The 20,684-nt window shown below is 40.3% G+C and overlaps 1 protein-coding gene across 3 annotated transcripts in view; it reads right to left on the bottom strand.

The window, feature by feature from the left end:
- exoc6 (exocyst complex component 6) overlaps positions 1 to 20,684 on the bottom strand; it is a 69,791-nt gene that overhangs the window by 26,418 nt on the left and 22,689 nt on the right. For all 3 annotated transcript variants that reach the window (XM_030755133.1, XM_030755134.1, XM_030755135.1), the window contains exons 2-12: positions 10,158 to 10,329; positions 8,065 to 8,112; positions 7,821 to 7,911; positions 7,222 to 7,267; positions 4,886 to 4,939; positions 4,099 to 4,249; positions 3,846 to 4,007; positions 2,666 to 2,734; positions 1,945 to 2,028; positions 764 to 810; positions 525 to 645 (exon numbers count right to left, since the gene is read on the bottom strand). In XM_030755133.1, coding sequence (XP_030610993.1) covers positions 525 to 645; positions 764 to 810; positions 1,945 to 2,028; positions 2,666 to 2,734; positions 3,846 to 4,007; positions 4,099 to 4,249; positions 4,886 to 4,939; positions 7,222 to 7,267; positions 7,821 to 7,911; positions 8,065 to 8,112; positions 10,158 to 10,329 — 1,045 coding nt within the window. The remainder of the gene's footprint in view (positions 1 to 524; positions 646 to 763; positions 811 to 1,944; positions 2,029 to 2,665; positions 2,735 to 3,845; positions 4,008 to 4,098; positions 4,250 to 4,885; positions 4,940 to 7,221; positions 7,268 to 7,820; positions 7,912 to 8,064; positions 8,113 to 10,157; positions 10,330 to 20,684) is intronic.

The following is a 20,684-nucleotide window of genomic DNA, read 5'->3' as shown; positions in this document are numbered from 1 at the left end:
GAGCAGTGGCTTTAAGTGCAGGAGCCTGACAATGTGGACTTGCTTTTGTCACAGCACAGCAGAGGGGCTGCAGGCCAAACAAGAGACCAGGGCCTTTGTTAGGCTTCTCACCCCATGCTGTGCAGCCTATTCTATAAGCCTGTTAGCATAATCCTCTGATTCATTTACAACTGACTAGGGTCCAGTGGTCAGGAATATGCCTTCTTTATCTGCTGTTATTGTTGCAATCTGTCTCTCATTAAGATCCCAATGACCTCCTCTTTGCCTGCATGTGTATGTGTGTTTTGACCTCTTCTCTTAATAGTGACATCGTTAGTGTGTTTGTGGGTGCGCTGACCTGTTATGTGTATAGCAGCCACTGAATGAAGGTTCTTCCAAGATTAAAAGATCCACAGGAGGAACTATTATTTCTATTTACTCTCGACAGTATCCTTCCTATTCACAGTCAATGACCTGCTGACACTAGGTGTGCATGTGCATATCCGTGTGTGTGTGTGTGTGTGTGTGTGTGTGTGTGTGCCTACAGAGTGTGTCCGGAGCACAGCGATGATCTTGGACAGAGCCATGTTCCACAGTTCATCAGTGAAAGCTCTGGTCACCAGCCCTCGAGTGGCATGGAGGATATGGTCCTCCACAACAAAGAACCTGAACACACACACACACACACACACACACACACACACACACACACACACACACACCTGAATACACTGAATACACTTGAGACAAACAACCTGAAAAAGATATGACAGGAACACCTTACCCTACAATCTGATTGAAGTATCTTCTGTAGCCTTCCACTGTCTCGTGCTGGAGACACACAGAAAGACACAAATCCATGTTAACATAGACAAATACACAAAAGTCACCAGTAAGGCAAATACTGAAGTTAATATGTTGAACAGTTAATGAGATACTGAAAGTGTGACGGACAGACAGACGGGCGATGAACAAGTAATCCTTAGGTGTCTCCCTGCCTCTCGGCAGGTGACAGCAAAAAGAAGAGATGAGATCATCAGAAAAAAGTTCTCTTTAGGCAGTTACCTGCTTAACTAATATGATCAAATAAATACATCCGCTGACTTAAATCCTTTAATAATTGCTGCTGAAGTATCTTAACAAGTTATTCAGATGTGTCAACACTTTGCCGAGGTCTGGAAGAAGCTTGGACACAACTTGGACAACTAGGAGAAGAATCCCAAACACACAACAAAATTGATCTTGGAATGGATAAAGTAGGGTAACAATAGGCTTCTGGAATGACCTTCCCAAAGCCCCAAGCTCAACCCTATCAAAAACTGATGGACTATGCATAAACGCTGGGTCCATACCAGCAAACCAACTAATTTAAATAAACTTTGTGCCAGGAAGAGTGTGCAAGTATCCAGCCAGAATTAGGCCAGAAGCTTGTTGATGGCAACCAAAAGCATCTAGTTGAGGTGCCAACTGCTAACAGACATCTGATCAAATATTTGAGCCTGCATGTATACATTAGACCCTGTGTGGATCAGAGAAAATACTAAATAATTAGTCTTGTTTTTTAGCAAGATGCATGCTGTACAATCATTCAACTAAAAACAGACACTCACTAATCCTCCCCCTCCCTCTTTCCAGGACTCTAAAACATACCTTTTAACCTTATAACTTTTAAAATTCAAATGTAGAAATGTTTATTTTTAGTAGTATCAATGCTTTTTCTTATTATATTTTTTTTAACTTTGCCAGAGATGGACCACAGCTTACTCTGTGTTTTCAATCTATTTAGTAATAGTAATAAATAACAGGGAAATACATAGGTTTCTATAAAAGATGCAACGCATAGCAAGCGGATTGCATTTAGTGTCATATACAGTCACCCCCAAAGGTCCAGGAAAAACATTGACTGGTTATCTGAATTTCATCCATATGCTTTTTATGTGTGTTAAAGCCATTTGTGTTACTTACCATGTTAGCCTGAGGCTGCAGTACTAGCCGGGCCTGTTTTTTCCTTTGTTTCCTGTAGTAGTTCTCAAATGTTTCTCGGTCACCCTGGAGACACAGAATACAGAAACAAATGAAATTAAACTATATTACTCTTTAAAAGCCAGAATACTCAGATAACATCAAAATACTTTTCAGAAATATTCTCATAGGTTTTTGGTTGGGGGAAAAATAAAGGAAGTCATCCCTGAAATGTAGCAGCTGTGCGTTGGTGACATCACATCTCTGACACAGTTTTGCTTCACATGGCTTCAAATCATACTACGAAAATTTCAGAAGCAGAACTCTGTAGTCTGCATGGGGCATTTTAATTAAAAAATTGAACAGATTCTTTATGCCTTTCCTGTGTCTGATTTCCTGTCCTCTTTACCTGCTCTCAGTTCAATGTGGCTTTCATAATAAATAAAGCTGGCAGTATTTGAAGCGGCACAGGACGGAGAGCTGGGACGATTCCAAATACACTGCAGCACGTCTGATGCAATCACAAGTGTCAGACCTGGAACACGACACAGCTGTGCACGGTGTATTACAGAGGTAAGGCTTGCAGTACTCTCTGCTGGACCACCTGATAGCACTATACCCTTGGTTCCACTTTATTAGCATAGCTGTCAGCAGAGAATCAAAATCTAATAAACAGAGAAATGGACAGCATCGGGTCTGAGATGCAAAGGTCAGAGACACCTACCAACACAGTATAAATGTGTAGACACCTGTAGACAGGTGAGAAGTCCACCAGATCCTGAGCAGTAAGAATCTGTCAAACACATAAAAGGAAACATAATAATTTAAAATGCATCTGTCTATCTTTTACATTCATTCAGCAGTACAGTTGCAGTGAACAGTAAATATCCTTTTCATAGAAAATACATGGCAAATGGACTAGTTCTTATATAGCGCTTTTCTACTCTGAGCACTCAAAGTGCTTATACAACACGTTTACATTTGCCCCATTCACACCCATTCTTACAAGCACTTCCATGATTAACTAAGCTAAGTGCTTTTTTATTATCTAACATAAATAAAATAAAAACAGTGCTTACACAACTGTCGCATGTAGTTACAAAATCTGTCTGAAACAGAATTCCTGATTATGCAACATGACAAACGGGTCACTTTTTTAAGTTATGACTCATCCATCTGCACATTTGTGCTGTTGGTGCACCATTTATAGACTATGTTGAATATTGTAATACTAACAGAAAACTATAGATGGACTGACTGAGTGCCCAGGGAAAGGAATCAGCCAATTTCCAGTGTTCGGCATGAAGATAGCCTCACATATGACTGATTATGAGCCACACACACAAAAATGTTGTTAGCATGGAAGCCCTTCACTGTGACTGAAAACACAAAGCTTATCAAATTAAACCACAGGAGGAGTACCATGGAAATGTATGTAACAACAAACTTAAAGAGACAAATGAAAAAGAGAAAATGTCCTTTTATCTGGTGGAACATAGTGGAAAATGATGCAAATACCTGACATTTGTTTTGTTAGATGAATCTGCTGCACCTGCTTTTGTTTGGTAAGGTAAAATATGCCATTTTCAGTTAATTGTTTGTACTGCTTTCCAGCAGCAGAGCACTTTATTGTCACTTGCATAAGGAAAGAGTGTAGTTTGGGGGAAAGTGCGTAATTTAACAAATCTCTATTTTTTGTTTCTATATGTTGTCAGTTATACGTCTCATAAAAAAATTAGAATCAGCAAAAATCAGTATTGGCTAGGCCACACTTAGAGAAAAACCTGAAATCAGAATCAGCTAAGACAATTGCCATCAGTGCATCTCTACACAAACAGAAAAATGAGGTTACCACAGTTTTTTGATCATTTCCTGTCACACCAACAATACACAGTTTTTTTCACCTCTTCATCAGCTTCTTCATCATCTCCAGGGTCACCATCCATCAGCAGGCCATTGGGAGTGTGAGTATGTGTTCGTCCATTGAGGGAGTACACAGGCTTGATGTACTGGCCCATACTGGCCTGCTTGGCTACTGCACTGTTAAAGGTCCTATGCTGCTGTGCCTGGAGGCAAACCAAACAAACAAACACAAGTCAGTATTCTTTTACACTGCTATGAACTGAATTAAAAAAAATAAATAAAAAGACTGACTACCTGTCTCATGGCAGTCTCTCCAACTTTGTCCGAATGTTTTCGAATGCTCTCCAGGAAATCCTTGAGATCTGACATGGAGATCTCTTTGATCTCCTCTCTCAGTCTCGGCAAATTTTCAGCCATGATCTGACAGAACCTATACTGACTGACCCTACAGGGGACACACCAGAACCATTTAACAAGAGCACCACTGAGCAGGCGCCAACACTCGGCTGTTTTGGATTCATAACCGTGGCTCAAAGAGCTGATATAGTAAAGTCAGTGAACAAGTGAGAAGTCTAGTCTAGTCTTAAAATTTGAGGTCACATCGTTTTCGAGTTATCGTCTTCACAAGATCTTCAGAAAACTTGACTTATGACCTTTACCTTTAGGACAAGGTCCAAGATTTTTAGTAGATGCATCTATGGTGTGAATTTGAACAGTCTAGGTCACATTGTTCTCAGGTTATGACCAAAGTTACAAGTTTTTGTGGAAAAGACGCCACCGATGCCACTGACACCAAGGCTATGACAAAAGTTTAACTTGTCCTTCAAAACAGCCGAGCTAAAAATTTACAACATCAACTAGTTTCATATTTAAAAAAAAAAAAAAAAAAAAAGGCGCAAAACAACAACAAAACAGCTGTCAGACTAACCAAACTAATAAAGACACCACCGCCCACCTCTGCTAGCTTCTTATATTAAGGTAACATTTCTGTAAGCTAGGCTGTGTGGGAGATAGGCATCACATTTAATCAAAAAGACATTTTCACAACACTCTTCCAGCAGCCTTAATGGTATGATCCTACCTTGGGATATAGACCTTCTCTAGCTGCTCCATGGTTTTTAGTGCAGCATAATATCTGTAGAAGTAAACAGTATAGTTTTAGTAATAATGCACTGACAGCTATGGCTACTTATTAGAACCGTTTAACATCAAGTTCACAATATTTCAGTAAGTCTTTAAATAATAGTTGGACATCCATTTGACAACAGAAACAGGGTTTGCAGTTTTTAAAGCTACTCAAGTGTAAGAAAACACTCAAATCTTTGTTTTAAGAAGATTTGACTGGTCTGTGGCTACACAACTCCATACAGTGGAAAGCTGCGATGCTATGTTTCCTGACACATTTCTATTGTATCCAGCGTTAATTTAGCAATTTATACTACAGTAATTCTTCTGTATGGGCCAGCTCCCCACATGCATGAATGAGGTTTGGGCACCAGTGACCCTGCTGCTGGTTCAACGTTTATCCCTCCTTGGACACATCACATTTTGGCCCTTGTCAAAGTCACTCAGAGCCTTACACTTGTCCGGTTTTGTCTACTTCCAACACATTAACATCAAAAGACTGACTGTTCACTTGCTGCGTACTACATCCCACCTAAATGGTTTTAATGTTGGGGCTGATCCATACAGTGAACTGGCATTTGCTGAAATGAATAACCCTGGGCCTTTCTGAGATTTAAACCTGTTTTGTTGTTATGATAGAAGATTCTGACATATTATTTAAAACATAGCTTATATCTTATACTGTATTTTATAGAGGAAACACATAATTCCTTTTGGTCCATTAGAGACCTGAAAAGCTGACACTAACCTTGATGAAAATCTTATCCTTGCATTTGGATTATGCAGTTTGCTGCCTGACAACATATCAACCCCGCAAAGACAAGCATCGTACTAACAGTAAAACAGCTGTATTTCAATACATGTTGGTGTTCTGAGTAAAAACTTGCAATGCTTCCAGAGTATAAAAGAATCTGTTAAAAAAAAAAAAAAAAAAAAAAGACTAACATATTAAAATTATGACTAAGACTAAGATAAGATTATACTAAGACATGGTGGGCTAGTGCTGCCTTCTTTAAATCCCTACTGATGGTCTATCTGCTTATGCTGAATGAATTACAGAGAAATGTCTGGCCTATATCTACATCTAGCTCTGCTAGACTGCATGCAGTGGGATATTTCATTTCCAAATGTCTATTCTGCAACTTGTCAAGTTTTTTTTGGTCTTTCATTGTGGGCACAAATTACAAGGGTTCAGCATTAGGTCAGTGTGCTGAGTTACCATCATTATGGTGATAGGCAGGGCGTGAAGGGATCTAATTGGTGGTTCAGTGAGTGTAAAATGCATTGTACACAAATGAACAGAAGACACTCTCATCAACTGTCCTTTTAATGAATAGTCTCTTAATTTGGTACACAGTAATGAGCAGCCTGTTTATCTGTCTAGGCTTGTAAATACAGATAAACATGAAGTTTATAGGGTAAAAGTGAAGTTTATACAAACTAGCAGAGCATGAGTTGAAAAGTCAGTAAGTTATAAAATTTGCCAGAGAAATCTCTTATTTAGCATGGACAATAAAACACAGGGCCTTTCCTGAATCTTAATTTGGGTGCGTCAGGCTTGGCGTGAGTTTTCTGCAAATATTTAAAATTTCAGCAGTGTGCTGGCACGGTGGGGTAAGACAGGGAGTGACAGAGAGAGAAAATGGACACATCTACAACAACATGACAACTGGCAACAGTCTGTAACTTTATGTTATACGTTGTTAGAAAGCAGAGCAAGCTGGCATTCATTTTTTCCCTCAAATTCTCCATAATACTGTCACTATGTACACATGAATGTATGTAAATAAACCTCTGACTTTTTCCAACACCTTGTCAGCCCAGCTTTAACTTGTAAGCATGTCACATAGTTATGTGTCACTATCTGAGGGTCATTGCTGGTAATGTTAAATAAAAGCTGACACACTACAATTAAATGTCCCCATCAGACAATAACTCAGAGTTGGACTGCCTGTCAGGACGGGAGCACTGGGACATTCCCTGTGGTATCTGGTAGCAAAGATGACAAAGAACCAGCACATCCTGCACTGGTAACATATTTTTCTCATCTGTCCTTATCAGTGACACATCAGTTCACATCAGAATTTACACCATAAAACACGCAGTTAAGCGCATGGGCAATAATCAGATCATAATGCATCTAGCTGACAGTTTAGACCTATATTTAGCACTATCTACCTGTGACTTTATTGCCCAAGACACATTCTAAAGCCAACTGTAAACAACGTCTTGCACGTTATTTAAAATAGCTGCATGCAATCTCTATTGTAGTGAAATTCTTTGATATGTTACCTTTTTGATTCGAGCTGCTCCTTTAATTTGCTGTACATTTCTAGCACTGCAAAGGCAGAGATGACAGGAAGTAGAATTAATCTATTAATGTCTAGATTAACTGACAAAATTTCAGTGATGTGATACAAAATGTGCATCAAAGGAGGTTTAGTCTCTCAAAAATAAGGATAGGGTGGGGTTCACCGCCCTGTGAAAACCTGTGTGGGCAAATACTTCAACAATTTACATTTTCTGAAAATACTTTGTGGATTCAATTATCTATGGCATGTAATATTAAAAGATGCAGAGAAACTGGAGAAATCTCACAAGAGACAAGGCTGAAGACACCGAGGAGGCCGAAAGCGCCGATGCGTTTCGGCCTCCCGTTTACACGAGAATGGCATGAAAACAAGAAAAACTGAATGATTGGCAAATTACTATTACCGTTCCATTTGTATTCACATTTTACACAGTGTCTTAGTTTACCCAGAAATAGTGCTGTATAACAAGTCATATTCAAAGTATGAGTACATGGATAAAGGCTCCTGAGGTTATCCAGCTGAATAAAATGAACTCCAAACTAAAATTTTTCCTCACTGAAACAAAAACAGCAGAGAGACCTGGTATACAGAGCTGGAGCTTCTCCACAGTGGTCGCCATGTTCCTCTGCTGGATCCGACAGCGAATCACCTCCTCTGTCTGAGCTGTCACCTGGGGAGGGAATACACAATACTGGAGACAGTGACCAACTGCTTAAAGAACATGCTCACAATACAAAACTCTGTTTGCAGTAAATGACTAATGCATATTTGTTAACAGGAGACCAAAAAGCACTGTTTTGTCTTTTGGACTACGTGGACTTACCTCCCTCCCTGCTTCTTGTAATCTTCGATTAGTGTCTGTCACTTGACCCTTTGGAAAAAAGACATCACTTTAACTGTATAGCCTCTGACTGCTCACATCTTCCTGTGATATATCCATGCTATAATTCTAAATAATACACTCCTATCTACACCTTAGAATCTCAGCACACTGATTCTTTACATTATGAGTTTTTTCTTTTTCTGTCCACAAACTATTACAATGAACTGATGAGCTACACTGCAGCACTGGGGGACATGTTCCTACACCAACATGAGCATACAATTTAATTCAGCCCCTAAGCTGCTGAAAATATTTCCAAATAGATGTCCTCCAGTTTGAATAAGATTTAATAAAACTACTGTGACCAGGTGTATTTGGAGATTACAGAGCATTCTTTAAAATGTATTCATTTGTAAGGACTGTTTTTTAAAGCCTGGTGTCTTCAGAAGCTAATAGCATGTTCTTGGTCTCAAGACTTGGGATTCAAAAATGCATATGTAAATGAATAAATGATTTATTGAGTATTATTATTATAATACTATTGTTGAATGCCATTTTAGAACACATAAATACTTTAGCCTTGGTTCTCCCATACTTACTGCTGCATGTCTATCCAGCCTTCGTGCCAGTCTGCTCCCCTCTGCATGCCCTCTCTTTTCCCTCTCTACAACTGCTCAGCCTTGTAATCAGCTCATTGTCCATGAAGGGCCAAGGACAAAGGCAGGTAAATTCAGTTAACCAGGCAGTAGGGACCTGAACCCATCGTCAGTCCACTGGACCTTTAATGGGGTTTAATGGCTTGTGACAGGCTCTCTCTCTCACAGATTTAGTGACAAACTTCTCAATTCTAGATGGGGATTTTTGAACTCTTGACTTTCGTCACAGCCATGACCCAAATGATCAGTCAGCTTCTGGATGACAAATTATTTCAGTAGAGCTTCCAAAAAAGGCAGAACGTCTATGTAATTGCAGTTTTTTATTTAGTCAGCAAACAGCAACAAGCAACAACCTCCAGGGTTGAAAAATTAAGCCAATGTAGAACTGCAACTAACTGCAGTTCCTGGCCACTTGAGGCTGTCTCCAAAGAGAAGTAGATCCCCACTCACTCCTATAATATATCTAACTAAACAGCATTAAAAACATTTTTACAGACCGGAACAAGAACATCTATCCTCTATGGCTAATTCACCCCTTCATAACAACAGTACAGTGGGAGAGTTTTTTTTATAACTATATGCAACTGGATGCTGGCGGTAAGTGGATGGCCTGCTGTGTGGCAAAAACTATGCAAGAAGTTGATTCAGTGAAATTCTGGTATTTTAGCAGTCTGTTATTTAGTATTAATTAGCAGATACATGTCTGTGCTTTGCACCCATACAGTTTAAGCATGCAGCTTGCTAACATTAGCTGATGACTTAGCATACCATCTAAATATGGTCACTGCTAGCTCCCAAACTAACATGTGGGTGGCCAAAAGTCTACTATTGAGTCTTAAATGCAGAGTCCAAAAAAAAAAAAAAATACAAAGGTTAAGTCACTACATGTGGCCATGTACATCCATCTTTTATATACAGTCTATGATATTTGACAGCAAAGAAACATGTGATAGAGATAATAGAGAAACTAAAAGAGTCACAGTCAACAGGGAGTATGACTTTTCTATATTTGGAACAGTAGGTCATCGCAGGCATTTATGCTTGTGCTATTGCATTATCTGTTAATTATGATGCAGTTCTGTCTAAACATTTTATATGTGGTGCCAGCCATGATATAGAAATATAAAATGCTGGGACATTTTCCCAACATATTTTCCCCTCAAGTTTCAGACTTTGTGCTGAGGTATATATGCACAACTTTGTGATTCAGATGAAGATCATCAAAACTAATTTCACCCAACAAATCTGAAAATGATCTTTTGGTCAGATTACTAACATCGCCTATAAACCTGTTATAATTTGTACCTGTATAATTAGTCCCCTTCACAATGTAGAAGTTCACACAACCACAGTATTTTGAAATTAAGAAAAAAAAAAACAATTCTCTTGCCATCACCTCTTCAGGCCTGTAGTTATCTTTGGAGTAATCTGTCTTACCATCAGTTTCTCTGCATCAGCACGGACTTTGAGGAGCTCTGTGATGGCGTCCACAAACCCTTGGTGGTGAAAATTGCACATCTTTTCAATCTCACGGTCATGGTTCCTTATCCTGGCATCCAGTTTTTCCATGAAGCGCTTGTGGGCATTGGGTTGGTCATCATAAATAGACCTGAGAGACAAAAAACAAGTAGGAAACAGTTTAACTAAACGCTATAGGAACTGTTCGTTTTTACCACAATTAGCAAGTGGTCGTCCAATAGCTGGGGAAAAGGTGGGACAAGGCCATGTTTACCACTGTGTAGCATCCCCTCCTCTTTTAACAACAGTCTGTAACTGTCTGGGAATTGAGGAGACCGATTGCTGAACTTTTGGTTGAGGAATTTTGTTGTTCCGTTCTTGTCTGATAGAGGACTATAACTGCTTGACAGTCCTGAGTCTTCTTAGTCATATTATTTGTTTGATGATGACTAAATGTTTTCAGTTGATGAGTCTGAACTGCAGCCAGGCCACTTCACTATCTGGACTGTCCAACTATGAAGCCATGCTGTTGCACTATGTGGTTCAGCATTGCCTTGCTGAACTATGCAAGGAATTCACCTGAAAAAGACTTCACCTGGATGGGAGCACATGTTGCTCTAAAACCTGTATACCTTTCAGCATTGACTGGGCTTTTCCAGATATGCAAGCTGCCTCTCTCATAGGTACTGATCCACCCCCATACCATCAAAGATGCAGGCTTTAGAATTGAGTGCTGATAATACCTATTCTATTTTTTTGTTTGTTTGTTTGTTTAGGTACAGCATTTGATAGACTTCTAATCTTGCTGTGTGGTGTATATGGTGTGTTTTATGTTGTTTTATTTGCATATATTGAGAGCCACGTTTAAGACAAATTTCCACTGCTTTGCAGTGGACAATAGTTTTCAGATTCTAATTCTTCAACTTTCTTTTTGCTGCTACTTAATTTTCCATCCTTTTGTTGCCCCTGTCCCAGTGTTTTTGAAACATATTGCTGCCATCACTAAACACACCAACACTGACAACCGAACTGCTGCATTTAAAAAGGTGGTTTGCTTAAAACAAAACCATAGAGACTTTGTTTGTGTTGGCGAAGTTGCAGCAGCCCTGCAGCCACCGTTACATGTGTGCCTGAAGTGTAACAGTAGCAATCAGTCAGGATCACACTGTCACATTTCAAAAGCTCTTTCTTAAAAAAACAACACAGCAGCTCGCCTTTCTGACAAGTTTCTAATGTCCATAATTTAACTGTAAAACCATCAATCTGTATATTTCATTATCAACTTGGACTTGTGTGAACAACAGTCCCATACTGCAGTGTGTTGGAAACGTCACAGTCCCATGTTCTATAGCTCACCCCACAAGGACATAATGTGAGTAGTTATAACTCAAAGACAACAAGCGAACAATGCGGCGTGTTGAATGCAGAGTAGCTGCAGCATGAGTTAACGTGCATGTGTCTTTGAACAGACAGAGACCGTTAGAGACCGTTAAGCTGGAGGAATTCAATGCTGACATCACCGTCCATTTAGTGGAGTTACTGCCCCATCTAGTGACAATGAAGGGAAATACCACAACTAATGCTTATTTCTCTGCCAAGTACTGTTTTAAACTTAGAAGTTGCTCATATATCACTAAAAAAACAAAACCTGCCAGAATATTTTTGTTCTGCATCCACCTGTGGCAACTGACGTTGTCTGAAGGTGTGTTTGGAAAAACACACCTGTGTATACTGAATCCCACAGTTTACACTGCACATTAAGACAAACAACAAGCCATGAAGTACCAAGCAACTATCTAGATTAATAAACTGTAGTGAGACCAAGCATAAAACCACTGAAGCTGCAAGTGTTTCCAGGGACACTGCCCCCCTGAATTAATATGAAAGGAAGCTACTGTACTCAGCTTATTCTCTCACAAAAAATACTTTCTCACAGTTTTTTGGACTCATTATCTGTGACATATGCAGTTCTTAGCTGTTACAATTTTCCCAGATGTTTTTTTTTAAATATATATATATATATATATATTAGGGGTGGGACTCGATTAAATAAATTAATCGAATTAATTACAAGCTTTGTAATTAATTAATCGAAATTAATCGCATTTTAATCGCATTTCAATATTTGACATGAGAAATATTAATTTAAGTTTAGTTGATGAATAAATCAATATACATAAGCTTAAACATCAAAATCTTGTTTATTTTCCCACCAGTCTACTACACAGACCAACGAAGGGTAGAAGTGCTCCTGTGATAAGCAAACTCCTGAAATTAAAGTTAAGCATCATAACTGGATGGTTTTATTCAACATTAATGTCTCACTTGTTATAGTTGGAAATTAATCATTCTCTCAGCTGTATTCCTTGATGTTGAAATGTGTTATGCTTGTTTTAACAGCTTATTTTGAATTAAAGACTTAAAATTAAACCACAAAAAGGAGATAAAGTTCGTTCTCCGTTTAACCAGCTGCTTTAACACAGCTGTGCTTCGCACTCACGTTGCTAGGCGACATGAGCTACGCAGAGGTGACGGCAGCTGATATGAAGGCTAGCTGCTCACTTCCGGCCTTTGTGGTGTTCGTGGGCTGCGAAAGACGTGGGCCGGGTCCTTCGCAGGATGCGGCCCCTAATTTGGACATTGTGCGTCGATATAATCTGTACGCCGGGAACTCGTGCACTGAGAAACGTTCCACGGTGCAAAGTGCGATTAAAATGCGTTAAAATTTTTAACGCGTTAATTTCCCCATAATTAATTAATCGAAATTAACGCGTTAAAGTCCCACCCCTAATATATATATATATATATATATATATAATAAAGATAAGGAATACTATGAATCTGTTATCGGTGCATTTCATCTGTACGTGTGCATAATTACAAAGACTGGGTGCATTTTTCCATTGCACTGACGTTTTTCAGAAAAAGAGGAGTTATTTGCCAGTTAGGTGCCAGAGATTATAACGATAAAACTGCAGGTGGTTTAGACAGAATACGCAAGCATTTAAACACGAGTGTCACTTTAAGGCCTGATGCAAAGCAAGATTAAAAGAACACACGATAAGATCACCTAATTTTCGAGCAAAGCGCTCGACTGTGACAACGGACCCTCAAACAAGGTAGGTCAGGTCGAACGCTTCTCGAAAACGTATATATGGGGGTGAATGGAGCAGCCCATAATTGAAATCGTTAGCGTCATGAGCTAGCTTGCGCGATGAAATTGGGTCAATGACGAGCGCAACGCGCTCGTCATTGACCATGGACCTCACGACAACGTGGGTCGTGTCGAGACGTTTCCGAAAATGTATATATGAAGGTGACTAGAATGGCGCATTATTGGAATCGTTGGCGTTCTCCATTATTATTATTAGGCCCGAGCCTCACGAAGTGATCGGCGAGGAGCCTATTGTATTCGCTCGCGCGAAAAACGAAAAAAGGTCAAAGTCGAGCGCGAAGCGCTCGACTTTGACAATGGACCCTCAAACAAGGTAGGTCAGGTCGAACGCTTCTCGAAAACGTATATATGGGGGTGAATGGAACAGGCCATAATTGAAATCGTTAGCATCATCAGCTAGCTTGCGCGACGAAAGTGGGTCAATGACGAGCGCAACGCGCTCGTCATTGACCATGGACCTCACGACAACGTTGGTCGTGTCGAGACGTTTCCGAAAATGTATATATGAAGGTGACTGGAATGGCGCATTATTGGAATCGTTGGCGTTCTCCATTATTATTATTATTATTATTTTTCTTTTCCGCAAATGATCGCAAATTTGACCCCCTGAACATTTACGAAAACGCACCAATTTTTGCACAAAATTCAGGACCGGTGAAAAATTTTGTTTTTTAATATCGCCATTAAAAACTCAAAAAACCAGTGCAACTGCGCCCCCTGTCAAAATCAAAATACATTGCGCCTATGGGAGGCCTTGCCATGTAAAGTTAGCCCAAGAGTCATGAAATTCGGATCAAACGGAGATCTTGTGAAACCCAACAAAAAAATATATTACACCAACTCCGGACAACAAACAGGAAGTCGGCCATCTTGAATTGAAGTTTGTGAAGCGCAGAGTCAGCATTTTTGCACACCTCGTACTTGAATTAACTTGTCCTAGGGCATTAAACCGACTGGCACCAAAATCGCTCAGGAACATCTTCACAAGTTGGGCATCAAAAGATGTGCGAGGTTTTATAGAATATTCAACGGTGTTGGCATGGCAACCGCGTGAATTTGGTCTTCGTTTTTGTCTCTCGCCGCAATTTTGTTTGTGCATTCGTTCGCACAATCTTTGGCCGATCACACTCAAAATTTAATAACTTGTTTACTGACCCGGCCTGAACCCACAATTAGGGAATCAAGTTTCTAGGTGCAATAGCGCCCCCTACAGAAGCAAACAAATGTTTGTATAGAGGTCCACAATTTTAGTTTCACTGAAATGCATGAAAATTTGTGTCAACATTCTTGACGTCATCCTCATCAAAAAAGCCAATCACACCCATGCTCTATTTTGTAACACGTTGCCATGGCGGAGCCCGAAATGCCCCATTTTATTCTAATGGGAAAAAGCGAAAAATCCCCCATATTAAAGTTTCTGCTTACTTTGCCCGAAATACATGAAATTTGGTACACAGATTGTTGATGTCAGCCTGATCAAAAAAGTCAATCACACCTATGTCATATTTTGGACGCTGTTCCCATGACGATGCCAAAACTGCCCCATTTTATCCCTATGGGAAAAAATGTGAAATTTCTGCGATGGAAAAATGACCCTTGCTTTCTCAAAAATGCATACACATGCCTGAAATTTGGTACACGCATTGTCCACATCTCCCTGAACATAAAACCTACAGGTGAAAATACTGTAATGTGTAAGGCGTTGCCATGGCGATGCCCAGAATATGGCATCTTTTTCTTTGAGAAAGTCAATACATCCATTGCAGTTTTTCATATGTGACAGCAAAAAAAACCCCGCTAAAATAGGCACGGCTGGAAAAGCTGGGTTCAAATCGGCACCAGCACCTGGGCGGCGGCCGGCGAGGGCCTATTATCGCCGCTTGCGGCTTTAATTATTATTATTTTTCTTTTCCGCAAATGATCGCAAATTTGACCCCCTGAACATTTACGAAAACGCACCAATTTTTGCACAAAATTCAGGACCGGTGAAAAATTTTGTTTTTTAATATCGCCATTAAAAAACTCAAAAAACCAGTGCAACTGCGCCCCCTGTCAAAATCAAAATACATTGCGCCTATGGGAGGCCTTGCCATGTAAAGTTAGCCCAAGAGTCATGAAATTCGGATCAAACGGAGATCTTGTGAAACCCAACAAAAAAATATATTACACCAACTCCGCACAACAAACAGGAAGTCGGCCATCTTGAATTGAAGTTTGTGAAGCGCAGAGTCAGCATTTTTGCACACCTCGTACTTGAATTAACTTGTCCTAGGGCATTAAACCGACTGCCACCAAAATCGCTCAGGAACATCTTCACAAGTTGGGCATCAAAAGATGTGCGAGGTTTTATAGAATATTCAACGGTGTTGGCATGGCAACCGCGTGAATTTGGTCTTCGTTTTTGTCTCTCGCCGCAATTTTGTTTGTGCATTCGTTCGCACAATCTTTGGCCGATCAGACTCAAAATTTAATAACTTGTTTACTGACCGGGCCTGAACCCACAATTAGGGAATCAAGTTTCTAGGTGCAATAGCGCCCCCTACAGAAGCAAACAAAAGTTTGTATGGAGGTCCACAATTTTAGTTTCACTGAAATGCATGAAAATTTGTGTCAACATTCTTGACGTCATCCTCATCAAAAAAGCCAATCACACCCATGCTCTATTTTCTAACACGTTGCCATGGCGGAGCCCGAAATGCCCCATTTTATTCTAATGGGAAAAAGCCAAAAATCCCCCATATTAAAGTTTCTGCTTACTTTGCCCAAAATACATGAAATTTGGTATACAGATTGCTGATGTCAGCCTGATCAAAAAAGTCAATCACACCTATGTCATATTTTGGACGCTGTTCCCATGACGATGCCAAAACTGCCCCATTTTATCCCTATGGGAAAAAATGTGAAATTTCTGCGATGGAAAAATGACCCTTGCTTTCTCAAAAATGCATACACATGCCTGAAATTTAGTACACGCATTGTCCACATCTCCCTGAACATAAAACCTACAGGTGAAAATACTGTAATGTGTAAGGTGTTGCCATGGCGATGCCCAGAATATGGCATCTTTTTCTTTGAGAAAGTCAATACATCCATTGCAGTTTTTCATATGTGGCAGCAAAAAAAACCCCGCTAAAATAGGCACGGCTGGAAAAGCTGGGTTCAAATCGGCACCAGCACCTGGGCGGCGGCCGGCGAGGGCCTATTATCGCCGCTTGCGGCTTTAATTATTATTATTTTTCTTTTCCGCAAATGATCGCAAATTTGACCCCCTGAACATTTACGAAAACGCACCAATTTTTGCACAAAATTCAGGACCGGTGAAAAATTTTGTTTTTTAATATCGCCATTAAAAAACTCAAAAAACCAGTGCAACTGCGCCCCCTGTCAAAATCAAAATACATTGCGCCTATGGGAGGCCTTGCCATGTAAAGTTAGCCCAAGAGTCATGAAATTCGGATCAAACGGAGATCTTGTGAAACCCAACAAAAAAATATATTACACCAACTCCGGACAACAAACAGGAAGTCGGCCATCTTGAATTGAAGTTTGTGAAGCGCAGAGTCAGCATTTTTGCACACCTCGTACTTGAATTAACTTGTCCTAGGGCATTAAACCGACTGGCACCAAAATCGCTCAGGAACATCTTCACAAGTTGGGCATCAAAAGATGTGCGAGGTTTTATAGAATATTCAACGGTGTTGGCATGGCAACCGCGTGAATTTGGTCTTCGTTTTTGTCTCTCGCCGCAATTTTGTTTGTGCATTCGTTCGCACAATCTTTGGCCGATCACACTCAAAATTTAATAACTTGTTTACTGACCCGGCCTGAACCCACAATTAGGGAATCAAGTTTCTAGGTGCAATAGCGCCCCCTACAGAAGCAAACAAATGTTTGTATAGAGGTCCACAATTTTAGTTTCACTGAAATGCATGAAAATTTGTGTCAACATTCTTGACGTCATCCTCATCAAAAAAGCCAATCACACCCATGCTCTATTTTGTAACACGTTGCCATGGCGGAGCCCGAAATGCCCCATTTTATTCTAATGGGAAAAAGCGAAAAATCCCCCATATTAAAGTTTCTGCTTACTTTGCCCGAAATACATGAAATTTGGTACACAGATTGTTGATGTCAGCCTGATCAAAAAAGTCAATCACACCTATGTCATATTTTGGACGCTGTTCCCATGACGATGCCAAAACTGCCCCATTTTATCCCTATGGGAAAAAATGTGAAATTTCTGCGATGGAAAAATGACCCTTGCTTTCTCAAAAATGCATACACATGCCTGAAATTTGGTACACGCATTGTCCACATCTCCCTGAACATAAAACCTACAGGTGAAAATACTGTAATGTGTAAGGCGTTGCCATGGCGATGCCCAGAATATGGCATCTTTTTCTTTGAGAAAGTCAATACATCCATTGCAGTTTTTCATATGTGACAGCAAAAAAAACCCCGCTAAAATAGGCACGGCTGGAAAAGCTGGGTTCAAATCGGCACCAGCACCTGGGCGGCGGCCGGCGAGGGCCTATTATCGCCGCTTGCGGCTTTAATTATTATTATTTTTCTTTTCCGCAAATGATCGCAAATTTGACCCCCTGAACATTTACGAAAACGCACCAATTTTTGCACAAAATTCAGGACCGGTGAAAAATTTTGTTTTTTAATATCGCCATTAAAAAACTCAAAAAACCAGTGCAACTGCGCCCCCTGTCAAAATCAAAATACATTGCGCCTATGGGAGGCCTTGCCATGTAAAGTTAGCCCAAGAGTCATGAAATTCGGATCAAACGGAGATCTTGTGAAACCCAACAAAAAAATATATTACACCAACTCCGCACAACAAACAGGAAGTCGGCCATCTTGAATTGAAGTTTGTGAAGCGCAGAGTCAGCATTTTTGCACACCTCGTACTTGAATTAACTTGTCCTAGGGCATTAAACCGACTGCCACCAAAATCGCTCAGGAACATCTTCACAAGTTGGGCATCAAAAGATGTGCGAGGTTTTATAGAATATTCAACGGTGTTGGCATGGCAACCGCGTGAATTTGGTCTTCGTTTTTGTCTCTCGCCGCAATTTTGTTTGTGCATTCGTTCGCACAATCTTTGGCCGATCAGACTCAAAATTTAATAACTTGTTTACTGACCGGGCCTGAACCCACAATTAGGGAATCAAGTTTCTAGGTGCAATAGCGCCCCCTACAGAAGCAAACAAAAGTTTGTATGGAGGTCCACAATTTTAGTTTCACTGAAATGCATGAAAATTTGTGTCAACATTCTTGACGTCATCCTCATCAAAAAAGCCAATCACACCCATGCTCTATTTTCTAACACGTTGCCATGGCGGAGCCCGAAATGCCCCATTTTATTCTAATGGGAAAAAGCCAAAAATCCCCCATATTAAAGTTTCTGCTTACTTTGCCCAAAATACATGAAATTTGGTATACAGATTGCTGATGTCAGCCTGATCAAAAAAGTCAATCACACCTATGTCATATTTTGGACGCTGTTCCCATGACGATGCCAAAACTGCCCCATTTTATCCCTATGGGAAAAAATGTGAAATTTCTGCGATGGAAAAATGACCCTTGCTTTCTCAAAAATGCATACACATGCCTGAAATTTAGTACACGCATTGTCCACATCTCCCTGAACATAAAACCTACAGGTGAAAATACTGTAATGTGTAAGGTGTTGCCATGGCGATGCCCAGAATATGGCATCTTTTTCTTTGAGAAAGTCAATACATCCATTGCAGTTTTTCATATGTGGCAGCAAAAAAAACCCCGCTAAAATAGGCACGGCTGGAAAAGCTGGGTTCAAATCGGCACCAGCACCTGGGCGGCGGCCGGCGAGGGCCTATTATCGCCGCTTGCGGCTTTAATTAGGGCCCGAGCACGAACTGTGCGAAGGCCCTATTGTAATTGCTTCGTTTATTATTTTTTTTTTTTTTTTTTTTTTTTTTTTTATTATTATTATTATTATTTTTTTTATTTTTATTATTATTATTCAGGCAAATGAATTGGCTTTTTGGGGGCTTTATCATATTCAAAAACTCATGAAACTTTGCACATGCGTCACACCTGGTGAAAATTTAAGTATTTTAATGGGCTCGGGCAAGGGCGCGCCCAAATGGCTCGCTAGCGCCCCCTAAACTGGAGCCCCACCGCTGTGTTTCACGTACATGAATGAAACTTCATACACATGTATATCATGTCCAGGCGCACAAAAAATCCTCTTGGAGCCATGCCCTAAACCCAACAGGAAGTCCGCCATTTTGAATTAATTATGCAAATTTGGCGATTTGCAGCCCTCACGCTTTTTCTAATAACTCAGAGGTTTTAGACGTTATCATCTTCATATTTGGTTTGTCTAACCTACACCCCCAGGGGAATCTAAATCTCGAAAATGGTGAGTTTTTGCCAAGGGGGAGGGGTCCTTATGCCCCTTTGAACTTTGATCATTCGCCATGAAATTTTGATTGCCTCTCATTCATACCTACATGATCCAATGTGCATCAAACTTCTCCAGTAGGATGAGGGTGCCCCCCTGAACACATACATATGACAATATTTAATATCAGTCGCAGCGCCACCTAGTGGGAACAGGAAATGTCATATTTTACACTTGGAGGTCCAGCTCCAAGGTGGTTTAGCAGAACCATCTCAAATTTCACCTGGAAAGCCTTAAGAAGTTGGACTTACTGTGTTTTCAAAACTGTGACTTTTTGACAAAAGGGCGTGACCCTTATGGGACGGCAAAGTTCGATGATTCGCCATGAACACAAAAATGGCTGTAACTCAAAGCCAACTTGCCCAATCTGGCTCAAACTTCAGTGGTGTGATAAGCATGCTGCCCTGAACACATTCATATGCATAAAGTCCATAAACGTTAGAGCGCCGCCTAGTGGCAGCTCGGAATATCTTAAAATAGCATGTTTTTTGAGTAGCCCCGGAGCTACGTTTTATCTACATGTATGAAACTGTACAGGCTCATGTAACATACTAAGACGTACAAAAAAGTCTCTTGGACCCATACCCCAAACCCTACAGGAAGTCGGCCATCTTCAATTGAAGGTGTCAATTTTTGCGATTTCCACGCCTGCTATTTGAACGAACTCGTCCTAGGGCATTTCACCCACTGACACCAAATTGGCTCCAGATCATCTACACAAGTAGCCCATCAAATATTGTGGAAATCTTTACAAAATATTAAACGGCCTTGTCACACCAGGCCATTAAATTTGGCCTTTGTTTTTCTCCCTCACCACCAAAATTGTTTGTGCACTTGTTCGCACATGCTTTGTCTGATCAGGCTGAAAATTTAA

Source organism: Archocentrus centrarchus, chromosome 19, assembly GCF_007364275.1.
Source record: "Archocentrus centrarchus isolate MPI-CPG fArcCen1 chromosome 19, fArcCen1, whole genome shotgun sequence".
Lineage (NCBI taxonomy): Eukaryota > Metazoa > Chordata > Actinopteri > Cichliformes > Cichlidae > Archocentrus > Archocentrus centrarchus.
Note: the sequence above shows the minus strand (reverse complement) of the source record. Positions and strands in the feature narration are given on the sequence as shown.